The 14,595-nt window shown below is 41.2% G+C and overlaps 1 protein-coding gene across 1 annotated transcript in view; it reads right to left on the bottom strand.

Moving 5' to 3' along the window:
- Positions 1-10,613, bottom strand: part of CEP57 (centrosomal protein 57) — a 28,548-nt gene extending 17,935 nt beyond the window's left edge. Inside the window, exon 1 of the mRNA XM_021713418.1 lies at positions 10,457-10,613. Within this exon, the coding sequence (XP_021569093.1) occupies positions 10,457-10,585 (129 nt within the window). The 5' untranslated portion in view covers positions 10,586-10,613. The remainder of the gene's footprint in view (positions 1-10,456) is intronic.
- Positions 10,614-14,595: the final 3,982 nt, after the last annotated feature.

Raw genomic sequence — 14,595 nt, 5'->3', positions numbered from 1 at the left:
TATTTCTGTGAGTCTGCTTTATTGACAACTCATCATATTAAGAGTTTTCACTGACTTTGTAGACAGTAGGCTTCGTGTACGCACTTCAACAAGCACGAGACAGGTTTGGGTCGATCTTCCAGAGGTGGCCGTTCCACCTACGGCCTCTTCCCCATAACCCAGGGCCAAGTTCTGCTTCCAACTACTCTCATTATGCCCAGCTTTCCAAAGGTGCATCCAGGCGCTGCCTCGCCAGGGCCTACAGCTTTTTTCTCGGGTACCCACCTACATTTAAAATCCCTGAAGGGCACGGAGGCCCACGCCTGTAATTCCAGCACTTCAGGAGGCTGAGGTGTAAGGACTGCCTGAGCCCAAGTGCTCAAGACTCACCTCAGCAACTTGGTAAGACCTCCTCTCTACAATAAATAAAAAAATCAGCCGGGTGTGGTGGCGTATACCTGTGGTTCCAGCTACTTGGAAGGCTGAGGTGGAAGGATAGCTTGAGTCCAGCAGGTTGAGGCTGCAGTGGCAGTGAGCGTTCCACTGCACTCCAGCCTGGGCAACAGTGAGATTCCAACTCAAAATAAAATAAAATAAAATCCCATCTTCTCCCCTACTGTACCCAACACCCAAGACTTTGGTCTAATGCCAAGACTTCTGAGGTTTTTGGGTTTAATTCCCTTCTTACCGCCCTAGCTTGAAACTCATTTTATTTCTGGCACCTGGGGATATCTCCTTCTAGAATTAAGCTAAATATTATTTACTGTTATTTACTATTACATAAAACTGCTGGTATTTGTCTATACTATTCCGTTTGATAGTAACTTTGTTGCCGGGCTCATTGGCTCAGCCTGTAATCCCGCGCCTTTAGGAGGCTGAGGTGGGTGGACTGCCTGAGCCCGCCGGTTTGAGACCCGCCCGGGAAACTCGGCGAGACCTCATCTCTACAATAAATAAAAAATTAGCCGGGCGTGGTAGCGCGCACCTGTAGTTCCAGCTACTCGGAAGGTTGAGGCGAAAGGATCGCCGGAGCCCAGCAGGTGGAGGCTGCGGTGGCCGGGAGCGGCCACTGCACTCCAGTCTGGGCGACAGAGTGAGACTCCAACTCAAAAAAAAAATAGTAACATTGTCATCCATCCTTATTATTTTATGGTCCCACTATCTTTGCCAATCTCTTACTTTTAATGTTTCATTTTGTTTCAGGTTTTAAGTATTTATTGACTTTTCTTTTGAATTAACATAATCATGTTACAGCTAATACATTATTTCATCATATTTCATGCTGCTTCTTTGAATGCTCTTGTTCTATTTTACTATTTGAGTACAGCATACACCTTCGCAACTGTTTGCCTGATGGAAGGACCTCTTTTTCTGGGTGTTTCCTATCCCTTGACTGCCTTCCACATGTCTGGCCAGCTGCTCCACAGGCGGCACTCAGCTAGGGGGTCCACAATGGCTGTCTTCTTGGGATACTTGTCCAAAAGGCTGAAGCCAGAAGCGGCTTAACTTCAACCTCAAAACCATAGTAGTCATGATTCCTGCTGTGTGGAAAAGGTTGGTCTGTAGCTAGAAAAATATGAAGCTAGCTGGAAGCAGGGACAAAAAGAGAGGGAGAGAAAGTGCCGGCCACATCGAAGCCCCTGACGTCCCTAACGTCCAGTCGTATACTTGCCCTGCCTGTTCTCGGTTGTTCTGTAAATCAAGATTTCTCTTTGCCAAAGCTACTTCAGCCAAAAGCTTCTATCACTGAGATTTTACCAGCTGTACTTTTGTTTTCTAAGTCCTTTAAAGAAAGACATCCAGTAAGAGAAAAATACAATGTGACTTTATTCTACTAGTGGCTACCAATACATTTCAAAGCACATAAACGTATACACATCCCTGAACACACTATGTCACAAGTGAAATTTATATAAAAGACAATTAATATAAGAAACATGGCAAACTTTTCACTTCATCTCCTTCTTGTCTACTTTTCTAATTAGGGATTTTTAGATTCAAATGATTGATTTACACTTCGTATCTTCAATAGTTAGCTATACTTGGCATCAGTTTTCAATTTTAAATTCAACTCTAACATGTCTCCTTTTTTGAGTTAAAAAACATTCCAGGTGATTAAATGATGAATCATAAGCATTTTTTTCCTTAGAAGAGTAGCTTTCTTTTCCCTTCTACTCTGCCCTCCCATTTATAAGAACATAGACTATACTGCACCACTTATGTCCAAGTTACCACATTACTTGGAAAAACTCTTGAATAAGAAATACTCTTATGTAGAAGTGAACAATAAATTAAGAGATTTTTAACTTCGTATATTGAGAGGAGAGACAGTGGGAGTATTTCTTGAAAAAGAAGCAAAATCTAAGTATCTGAAAGGAAAAAAAGTTATATACCAAAAAACTTAAAACTGTATCTATTTATTTTCTTTTCCAAAATATACTGTTCAAAGAGGATACCAGATTTAAAAGTTTTATCCTCTATATTATCCAAAATATTTATGTTCAAAATTAAATATACTTTAGTTAGTTACATATGAGAGTATAAGACACAAAGGGAGATACACAGTTTTCCTTAAACTTTAACCATTCCTGAAATGTGAACTCCCTGGGGGTAGGAGACAATCCCTCATTTATATTTTTTTGAAATAAAGGGCAGTATTTATTTTTCTTATGAAAATATGTCAGTTGGTAGCTGGAGTCTCTCTTCTCTCTGGTCTTCCCTGGAAAAGGATACCATACCCAGGCTGTCCACGTTCACGTTTGTGTGCCGTTGGCTCCTGAGGAGGTTAGGAGGTGATGTCCATATGAAGACACTGTCAAACCTCGGTGTCTGCGGAGAACTGCCCCCTTACACCCAAACTCAAGGGTACTTAAGTCCCTTACACAAAACGGTCTAGTATTTGCATCTAACTTAGCACATCCTCCTATATGCTTTATAAGTTATCTCTAGATTACTTGTAGTACCTCATACAATGTAAATGTTATGTAAGTAGTTGTTCCACTGTATTGTTTAGGGAACAATGACAAAAAGTCTATACATCTTCGTACAGACGCAACCATCACAGGCCTAACTACATGCCTGATCTGAGTTGGCCGAACCCAAAGATGCAGAACCCACGGGCATGGAGAGCCAACTGTGCATGCTTTTCCTCTTTGTCCCTAGGGCTGGGGGCTGTCATTCACAATTAAAACTCCCATGGTATCACTGCATGTTGCACCAGCTGGCACTCAAGAGGTCTGAATAAGGAAAAGTCTCCATGACTATTAATTTAAAATATCAATTAGATGATAATTAGTAGCAATACCCTTCTCCCTAACTTTTTTACCTAGTAGAACTTAACCTCATCTTAGTAATTCATCTTTTGCCTAACAGAGTGGTTCCCAAAACTTTTACTACACTTCCGAACTACCCTGGGAGCTTTTCAAAATCCCAACACCCCAGGATATACCCCACACAAAAAGAAAAAAATACAAAAGGTATCTAAACCAGGGATCTAAGAAGATCCCCAAGTGTCTCTAATGTGCAAAGTATGGAAACTGCTTTAAGTGACTTCCAGAAACATTAAACTAATGTTAGACTTTGTACTCATTTCCCAAGCCCAGTACGTCACTGATTTAGAAAACCGCAACTCACGGTGTACACTGAGCCTGGTAAAGCTCAGTGCTATTTCTTGTTAATAACGGAGTTGGACCTATTTGTTGTTTGGAACAATTCTACCACCAGTTAAGAGTATGCATCCTTGATTTCCCCAGTGTTGCTGTCTTGGTTGTTCTCTATGTGACCATTTCTACATTTTAGCTGTTGAATGAGGGTATTTTCCAAATCTCTCTTCTCTACCTTCTCCCTGGAGAAACGCCTCCACACTCGCAGGCTTCCTCCACTACTGTTCCCTAACGACCTGAGTTCAAGAGAGCGGCACTCTCTTAGTCTTCAGACTTCTATTCTCATTTGCTTATTATTATTCATCTCCATCTAACTCACAGGTTTTTCAAATTCGATATGGCCAAAATTACACCTGATTCCTTGAAATCCTCTATGTTTCCTGTGACCTGTCTTAACCACATATTCATCATCCACATTAAAATCTTGGACTCAAAGATTTCTTCCCCTTCCTCAATGCCCACATCAAAATATGCATAAATCTTTCCTTCATCCATCTCCTGTTTTCTGACCCAACTGCCATTGCTTCTGCTTAGACTGACTGCCGACAGAACCTCAGTTCAACAAACATTTATAGACTGCACAACGTGAAGGCACTCTGCAAGGTGAAGGAGATAACACAAGGAAGACTAAGACAGTCTCTGCCCTGAAGGAGCTACCATCTAGAGTCTAGAACAGATGCTATCTACATTCTTCTCAAACCCCGTGAAAATACTTACGTGAACAAAACACCACTCCAGATGTTGTCATTTGCTTTATTACAGCAGTTCTCAAAGTATGGAGCATAGGCACATGGGGGGCAGGACTCAAGAACGCTTCCCCAGGGTCTGTGGAATCAACACTGTTTTCATGATGCTAGTGGGACTTTCTGTACTCTTTTCACTGGGTCAACATTTGCCCACGATGATGCAAGAGCAAAGTGGAGTAAAACGGCTCATTCCAGCTCACATCAAAGCAGTGGCACTGTACTATAATTTTAGGCACTGTACCGTCACATACTTCATACGCTCCCAGTAAGAAAAAACAAAGCAGCAGACCTTGAACAATTATTATAATACTATAAGAAAGGGACTGGCAGTAGTGGGAAAGTGTCAGGGGAGGGGGGTGGGATTGGCAGCTGAGGGAAACTGCTAGGGAGGGAGGGGCATACCTCATCAACAAGGGTACCTGCATAATCAATGTCTGTGTACCTAACCCCGAACTGTACCCCACATCTTTATAATAAAGAATAAAAAATTAAATAAAATGCTAAAAAAAGAAAAAGAGAAAACAAAGTCACAACATCCTTGATAAAGCAGATAGAGTTGAGGAGCTTTTCCCTTGCTGTGCTGAGATTTCGCCGTGAACAACTGTACTACCTGTTCCTCCTTCCTCTGAGAACCCCCTCTCCTCTAGCTTCCCCACACAGCCCTCTCCTCTCTCCTCAAATGTCTTCCAAACTCTCTCAGGCCTTTGTTCGTATCTCATAGCCTCTACTCCTTTCTGGGGTGAGAAGGGAATGGTGATTTCTGTGTCTTTACTTCTCATTTTGAAAGTACGATTGGCTGGGCGCGGTAGCTCAAGCCTGTAATCCCAGCACTTTGGGAGGTCGAGGTGAGAAGATTGCCCGAACCCAAGAGTTCAAGACCAGCCTGGGCAATCTGGTGAGACCTCATCTCTACAGTAAATCAAAAAATTAGCCAGGTGTGGGGGCACATGCCTGTAGTTTGGACTACTTGGAAGGCTGAGACAGAAGGATCGCCTGAGTCCAACAGGTTGATGCTGGGGTGGCTGTGAGCGTGCCACTGTATTCCAGCCTGGGCCACAGAGTGACTCCAACTGAAAGCACTGTTGATTTTTTTTTTTAAATGCCGCAAAAGTATGGTTAATCATGAAGATTATCTTGAGGCTTTGCTTAAACAGTTCATACCATCATGCTCTGAAGGCATAAAAGCATATTTACTGTCTTGCACGTTATTTTTTCTCTTATTTTTCCTCTTCCTCTCCTTCCTCCCTACCCTTCTCTCTTTCGTTGCTTAACCATCAGTTCTGTACTCAAGCAGAAATTCGTTTTATTAGTAACACACTAGGTTAAACACTTATTGACTGTAAATACATCTGCCTATTTAATTTTTTGTATTCGTTCATTCATTAGTAATTTGTCTTACACTGAACTTTGAAAAAGGTTTATTTCCATGGACGTAAAGTTGAGAACTCAATATAATATTGTAGTGAAAGACTATCTAATTCTTAGATTGTGTGTTCCTGTTAGAACTGTTACATGGTTACTCCAGTGTTGGGAGCCAGCCATGGAGGCCCACTGAGCGTTAGGGATCAGGGAGGGCCGTGGACCCCGAGACTGCTAGGACGTGTTCAGGAGCCGTAGACCCCATTTTCCTCCCCCTTTTGCCAGGCAGCACAAACAACCTAAAGGAACTCTGCTGGCCTAAGCTGAAGGCTCTGTGACTGTGACAGGCATGGCTCACTTTAGAAACCCATTGTTCCTGTTTCCCATAAACTGTGGTTTTGGCATAGGTATTAGATATAATTCAAATTCAGGTCACATTTGGGAGCCTTTTATATGGTATAAGCTTCTTTATAAGATTTAAAAGAATATTTGTAGAATTAGTATATACTTAGGGAGAGCTGTTTTCAGCTTTTCAATGGTATAGATGATTATCAAGAGCGGTCCAGTGTACTTTGGACTGGGCTGCATTCTTTTAGGCCAGCTTTAGCTACAGTTAGTGTAAGGTCTTTTTTCTACCTATTATGGAAATTGAATTTATTTTATTCATAGAAGGTATTGTAGAATAGGTCATGCTACGCCAAGGAATCATGTTAGTTCAAGCATAATCAATCATAATATTTTTAGGTTTAATAAGAATATAGTTAACTTTAGAAATTTCATTGTCTCCATTTTCTACTATCAAGGTTTTGGCCTTCGTACATTTACAGTTTATATTTAGGTTTTAGAAGCTTTGCTGCTGCTAATCAGCTTTATATATTAGAATTAGGAATTGGAAACTTTCATAGAAATTAGGATAGATATATAGGACTTTAGAATAGCCATTTTGTTAAGAGATTGTAGTCTATTGTTGCAAAAGGTGGCCCACCGTGGACCTTGGACTGGGCCACATCCTGTAGAACCCGGTGTGATCTTTGGACTGGGCCACATTCTTTAGGAATTGGCTTAAGCTATAACTAAGAGCTTCCGTAGCATTGTGTGAGTAGTATTAGCATAGAATAGAAAGGTAATAAAGTTTAAGTTAGTCATCATGGGTTTTATGTGAGCTCTGGAAGTTATTATCAGAGCATCATTAGGCTAGTAAGGATTGCTGCACTGCTTTTGAAGAACATTAACTAGCAAAGGGAACAATAAAACAATCTTGGGGTTTGTCCCTCCTCACACCTAAGCATCTGGTGGGTGGGGGATGCCCCTCCTGCACCTGGCTTTGTGTTCATGTGAAAGACTTGTGAGACGGCCTGTGTAGAATTTGGGGATAAATACCTGCTGTAACTTTCAATAAACGGCTTCTGCTCATTTCACTGAACAGTTGTCCACTTTCTTTCTTTCTCTTTCTTCCTCTTTATATCTATCCTTCCATCTTTCTTTCTTTTAATATCTGTCCCTACAGATTCGCCGATGCCACCACATCTTCCAAGGGACTCCCCAAAACTTGCAGGGGCTGGCCCCCCGCACTCCAGTGTGTGTGTGTGAGTGTGAGTGTGAGTGTGTGTGTGTGTGTGTGTGTGTGTGTGAGCACACACGCTGACAAGAAGATAAAGGCCCATCTTATTTTCATGAGGGATCTCTAATCACCAAGGCCACGATGTGGACAAGAGCGGGGAGCCTTATTTCTTGTCTCCACCTCCTGGCACAGTCTTGATGATCTCCTCCTTCTTGACCTGGAGGTGCTCTTCATGTGTCTGCTTGCTTCCTTGGTCTTAGACCTGCGAGGTTCAGCCTAGTCAGTCAGAAGCTTCTTGAAGGGTTTTTCTGCCTTCAGCTCATGGATGTGATCCATGGGAATTTGCTTATGTTTGAACACATTCTTCCCCTTCAGGTGCAGGCTGTGGCATGTATGGCAGTCAATCTTAAGACCCATGGTGTCCTTCTGGGCAGTCGGTGCAGCATCCTCATCCAGGTCACCTTCTCGGAATTGGAGCCTTGGTTGTCCCCTTTTGCTGACCTTTGCCATGTGCCTGCCCCTCTGGTGAGCCAAGGTGCTTTTCTGGCATCAAGCCCAGGAATGAACAGTCATGGGCTTGTGGTGATCAGTTCATCTTTGATCAGCTTCCACATCATCTGTCAGGAACTGGCACAGGCGATTTCACTGGTCTCACTGGGGTCCAACCAGACCTTTTTGTCATACCGTAGGACACTTAGAGGCAAGCCTCTTCTGAAGCCTGCGCATACTCATGGCTGCAGCCGCAGCAGGGAAAGGAAAGGTATTTTGTGTTTTTAAAATAAGAAATTATTACTTAAACTTACTGATCTTTGCCCACTGTGGGTTTCAGTTATTTACTTTTTAACATTTTAAATCCACACTGTTTAAATGTCATGCAACTATTTTGAAATTGCTAAAACCTTTAACTGCTATATGCTGATGCACAGCATCTCATCAATTGTTTTAACCATTAACTAACATTTTATCATCATCATCAAGTCACAGTATCTTACAAGAGGCTTCTTGTTAGTACTGAGTGTTGAAATTCTTAAAAGACACCATGCTACTTGGCGAAATTTATTTCAGCAAATATATATTTTTTTGAGTTTGGGAGTTTCATGCTGTCGTCCAGCTGGAGTACAGAGGCCTACTCACAGGTCACTGCAGCCTCGACTCCCTGGGCTCAGGCAATCCTTCCACCTCAGCCTGAGTAGGTGGGACTATGGGCACGTACCATCACACCCGGCTAATTTTTTGATATATTCTGTAGAGACAAGGTATCATCATGTTGTCCAGGCTGGTCTTGAACTACTAGGCTCCAGTGATCCTCTCCCACCTTGGCCTCCCGGTGTGCTGGGATTACAGGCATGAACCACCATGCCTGACCTGCAAACACTTGTGAGTCCTAATTATGGCTAGGATTTATATTGGCACTTAGATATTATTATCTGGTATTTTACATATAAATAGTCCACAGTGTATAAAAATTTCATTCTGATATTAATTTTTAAGATACTTACAATACATATCCTAGTTGAAACAAAAAAGTCTCTAATTTATAAATGCCTGCTTAACCTATGATATGGTTAAAATACAACCTTTCTTTTACCTACAAAATCATTAATACACACAATTGATGCAATATTGATGATTAAGCAAGACTTTTTTAAAAAAGAAATGAAAAAATATTTCAAATAAAGCAAATACAATTCGTTTAAACTTCACAAAGTATGAAGTAGGCGTATTTCAAAAGTTATAGACGAAGAACCATCTCAAAGATGATTAACAAATTCAATACTAAAACCATCTTCTGGGATGGGATAGTAATTCCAGCACTTTGGGAGGTCAGGGTGAGAGGATAGTTTGAGCCCAGGAGTTCAACATCAGCCTGGCAAAATAGCGAGACCTTGCCTTTACAAAAAAATTTTAAAAATTAGCCATGCATGGTCGTGCACACCTGTAGTACCAGCTACGAAGCAGGCTGAAGTGGAAGGATCACCTGAGCCCAGGAGGTTGAGGCTGTGGTGAGCTGTGAGCATGCCACTGCACTCCTGCCTGGGCGACAGAGTGGGACTCCAACACAAGCACCCCAAACAAACAAACAAATTAGCAAACTGATTCAGATGATCTGAGTGGGCCCAATCTAACTAATCAGATGCCCAGGAAATTTTCTCCAGTTGGTGTCAGAGAAACTTAACAGCAGAAGTCAGAGAGATCTGAAGCACGGAGAGACCTGACCTCCTGCTGCTTAAGAGACCACCAGGAAAGCATGAGAAGGAACGAGGACAGTGTCTAGGAACAAAGACTGTCTCCGACCAAGAGTCTGCAAGGCAACACGTCCTCAGTGCTGCAACTGCCAGGAAATGAATCTGGCCAAGAATCTAAATGAGCTTGGAGGCAGATCTTTCCCACAGCCTCCGGTCAAGACTATAGCTCCCAGCAGCCAATACCCTGATTTCAGCCTTGTAAGGCTCTCAGCAGAAGACCCAGACGAGCACACTCAGACTTCTGACCTACAAAACACTGTGAGATAATAAATTTGTACTATTTAAAGCTGCTAAATGCACAACAATTTATTAATGTAAGAAGAAAATGAATACAGATGGCAGGGTCCAGGAATACATATATTTTAAAGTAGCCAGAGCAAAGGATGGTAAAGAAAAACAAGAGAAGCTAGGATGAAACTGGGAAGGCAGACAGGGCGAAGGCCACGAAAAATTTTAAAATTTCTTACAGGAGTCATGGAGAGGCGCAGAAAATTTTTCCTTAAAGGGGGAGAGAGGATGCATGATGGCAAACGACAGAAATGTTGCTGACTGGGAACGAGAAGGAAATGATGAGCAGAGAGGTTAGTCAGACGGTACGAACATCTAGGGGGCAGATGACGAGAGCCCAAGCCAAAGCAATGAGAACAAAAAGACAATCTGAGTAGGCTTTCGGGGTATTTCAGAAGCAAAAGACAAGTCTTGGTTCCTAACAGACGACTCAAAGTATTTTAGTTTTGGTGATTTAGTGGATGATGACATTCAATAATCAACGTAAAGAATTCAAGAAAAGCACAATATTTTGAGGAAGCTAAAAACAGGAAGTGAAAGAGGAAATCCACTTTCCTATAATTTCAGAATTAGGAAGGACACAAAAGTGAATTCTGTTTCATTAGGTTCTATTACCTCTGCTGTTGCTTTCCGGATAGGCAAATGTGGGCTTGTTTGGGGAGCGTCGCAGATCACAGTTAAGGAAAGGCTTTTCAGATGGATATACGACGTATGGCAATGAAGAATGGTGAACCAAACTTCCATGAGACCTGGATGAGTCAGCTAAAATGTTCTGAAAAAGAAAAAAACACAAATTACCTTTCAAAAATTTAAACCACGAGCACAGCATTTTAAATCACAAATACGTATTCATGATTGAGCACTGGGGTATACATTCAGACAACAGAAAGAGTCTACTGGCTATACACAATAGAATTCAACCATTATTTACATTAAAGAAATATATATATATTTAACAGCAAGCACATTATTTTTAATTTTAATTTTTTAATTTTAAAGATGTGGGGTACAATTCAGGGTTAGGTATACAAATGATCATTACGCATTCAGAACAGCAAATATTGTCTTTTTACAGGATCAGAAACTCCTACAAATGACTGAATTACTCATCCACAATCAACAAAATACTGCCTGAATATTTAGTGTTCAAAACTCCAGAAAGAAAATAAGCACTGCCCTTGCCTCAAAGAATTTACATTTAGGTAAGAAAAAAACAAGTAATTAGAAAAAGATACTGCACACATATGTTTATCGCAGCATTGTTCACAATGGCAAGAACCCGGAAGCAACCACGCAGTTCATCAAAACAGGACTGGATTAAAAAAATGTGGTACATAAACACGATGGAATACTATGCAGCCATAAAAAAGAACAAAATCATGAACTTTGCAGCAACCTGGATGGAACTTGAGTCTATAATACTGAGTGACCTCTCAGAGAAACAAAGATCTGAGTATCACATGTCCTCACTCATAAGTGGACCTTGAACATCTATCGTAATACTATAAGAAAAGGACTGACAGTGGTGGGAAACTATGGGGGGTTGGGCAGGGAGGGGAAGGGAGGTGGGATTAACGGTAGTCAATATCTGTTTAGGGACGGGGGATACCCCTTATCAACAAGGGTGCCCGAATGATGCATATTTGTATACCTAACCCTTAACTGTACCCCACAATTTTAAAATAAAAAATATGTTAAAAAAAGAAAGAAAAAAAGAAAACATAAGGCTTATCAAACCCTCAAATGTAAAACTTTATTTCCACACTACGCTTTTCTGTCATGAGATTCTGTTAAAATTGGGATTCCATATGATAACTTTCAACCCATGGGATGCTGACTGTGGAGCTTTGTTTGTTGTAGGAGACTTTCTATGAAAGATGGACCACAAACTGGGGAAGTTAATGGAGACGCTGAGGGCTAAGGTGGAAAATGTGACTGCCAGCTGTCCATAATTCCCAGACATCCATTTTTCTTTTTCAAATGGCCACGGCAAACTAGGTTGTTCAATTCTTACTTTGGAGAACTAGATTTATAAAGTACAGAAAAGCACAAAACAACAACGAATACTTATAATAACAATCTCCTTAAATAAACAAAGGCTATCAAAAATACCTACACTGTAGGTATTTAAACCTTATTTAAAATGGAAGAGTCTACTTCCATGTTAAAAACCATGCAATTTTTCAATTGATTTAAGATTATTTATTTGTTTATTTAGAGTCAGGGTCTCACTGTCACCCAGGCTAGAATGTAGTGGCATGTTCACGGCTCACCACAGCCTCAACCTCCTGGGCTCAGGTGATCCTTCTGCCTCAGTCTTCCGGTAGCTGGGACTACAGGTATGCACCACAGGTATGCGCCGTCATGCCTGGCTAAGTTTGGATTTTTAGTAGAGACAAGGTCTTGCTATGTTGCCCAGGCTGGTCTTGAACTCCTGAGCTCAAGCAACCCTCCCGCCTCGGCCTCCCCAAGTGCTGGGATTACGGATGTGAGCCACCATGCCAGGCCACATTTTATTTTTATATAAATATAAAACACACCATGGCTATGAAAACCAAAGGTGGGGACAAAGCGCTTACAAGGGCTAGAAACAAGTCTCAAAGTGGCATTCAAATAAATGCTAAGTCTACTGTAGTAAGTGTGTTCACATGCAACAAAGACTGCCATTTTCCAAACTTAATGGCAATTGATATCTGGTCTTCCAGGTAATTGGAAACAGGATGTCATCAATTCTTTACAACATGGTCAAAGGCCTCGCAAAACATGAATCATCACATAGCTTGTTTTTAAGTATGATTTCTTGAGAGACTCTTAGGCCTTTACTGGTTATGTAGAGGCTACCAAAAATTCTACCATTTAACATTCGGAACTGTGAAGTGGGTCAGGGGAATCACGTCATGTGACCGACAGAGCCATTCCCGAAGGCACTTCTCAACCAGAACTAGGCCTTTCCGTGCCAGGAGACGACCCTTGACTGTTTAACATCACGCATTACCATTGGACGTATTTTTGTTGCCTGAACATCCTTGGCGTAAACCAATTATATTTAGTCTTTCCCCCCTAGTTTTCTGTTTTGAGAGATTCACAAACTCCTGGAATGCCTTAAGTGATAGTGGTGCTTTTGTTATGCTAATGAGGGGACTTCTGGCGGGGCCCCTAGACAGAGTCAGGTGTGAAGCTAGCTTCTGGGGGCTGCTTGCCAGGAAAACCAATCACCTGGTAGGAGAGCTACAAATGTCATCCCTGTGCTCTGACCTCGGGGGAGGGGAGGGGCTGAGAAAGCCAGTCACTAGTGGACAATATAATCACTGAAGCCCACGGAATGAAGCCTGGATAAAAACTCTTAAATAATGAGGCCTGGGGAGCTTTTAGAGCACTGGACACACTGATGTGCTTGGAAGGCCCTCACAGAGACATTCTACCAAAGTGGTGGGAAGCCCTTCATTTGTAGTCAGCTAGGCAGAAATGCAGGTGCCCTGGGGACACCTGGGACTTGTGCTTGCTCGCTGATCTGGGTGCAACCTTGTGAGACTGAGTCCTTTAATGAGTGTGTTGCGGGGGGAGTGTCTGAGCTACCTCTGAGCAGCTTCGGACTTGAAATCACTGTAGAGTACCCAGTTGGCACAGAATTGTTGCTGGAGAAGTACAGTTGTTCCCACTAGAGTTTAAGTTACAATAAAGACAATAACTATCTCTTGAACACATATGTTGAAATAATTCCTTGCAAAACAGGAAAACTGCGCATTACTTATAAAAGATCATCATCCTTTTAAGCAAAGTTACTATAGTCCCTTGAGAGGTAATCAAAAGCTTTTGGTTCCTTTTTATTTTATATCAGACAAATAGCAACAAACAGCACTAACACCACAGGAAGGCTCTGTGGAAAGATGCCCAAGTCTTCCGACTGCCAGTTCAGTACTCCTTCTATGATCCCAAAAATTTAGTGAAAATTATGCCAACAAAAATGATATGGTTGTAGGAGAAACTTTACAGATTAAAGGCAAACTGTTTAACCTGATCAATATCTTTCCTGGTGGCTTAGTTATTAGGGCAAATGTCCTACTTAGAAATATTGATTTAGAAACAAATATTTATCGAACAGCTATATGACACTGTGTTAAGTATGGAGCATCGTTTAAAAATGTGTATTATTTGCTTTCTCTTTTAAGTGGAATGTGTTGACATGGTTGGAAGAAATTAGGTAGATAAAATTCAAAAATTCAAACAGAAAGAGTAGGTGGAAACTGCTTATTTGGCTGTGACACAGACTAAGTGCAAATTAAATTCAGATCCATTCAACAAAACATTGCTTTGGATCACTATGGTAAAGGAGGATTTCTATAGCTCCGAAATTGATCATGGTCTTGTAGATTAACTTGCATTTTGATAGACCAACTAGAAATGGGCACAAAAAGCAACTGTTTCCAAGTTAATGAATACATTAGGTTAACCTCAGGTTTAATGGAAAAAGGCAATGCATACACAAGGCAAAGGAAATAAAATTGGAGAATTAAGTCAAAGCCCAATGGTGGAGGAACTTGATGTAGAGCTCTGAGCAGCTCAATCAATGCAACAGTTAAACAAACAAAAAAACCCCTTATCAACAAAAATAAAAAAGCATTCAATAAAATTCAATATCCAGTCATCACTTTTAAAAGAACTAAACATAAAATGTTACAAAAAATGGTAAACATATTTAACGGTATCAAATTTGAAATTTTTTCCTTTTAAAATCAGGAACAAAGCAAAGATAA

Source organism: Carlito syrichta, unplaced genomic scaffold, assembly GCF_000164805.1.
Source record: "Carlito syrichta isolate Samal-C Ts95f unplaced genomic scaffold, Tarsius_syrichta-2.0.1 Scaffold304533, whole genome shotgun sequence".
Classification (NCBI taxonomy): Eukaryota; Metazoa; Chordata; class Mammalia; order Primates; family Tarsiidae; genus Carlito; species Carlito syrichta.
Note: the sequence above shows the minus strand (reverse complement) of the source record. Positions and strands in the feature narration are given on the sequence as shown.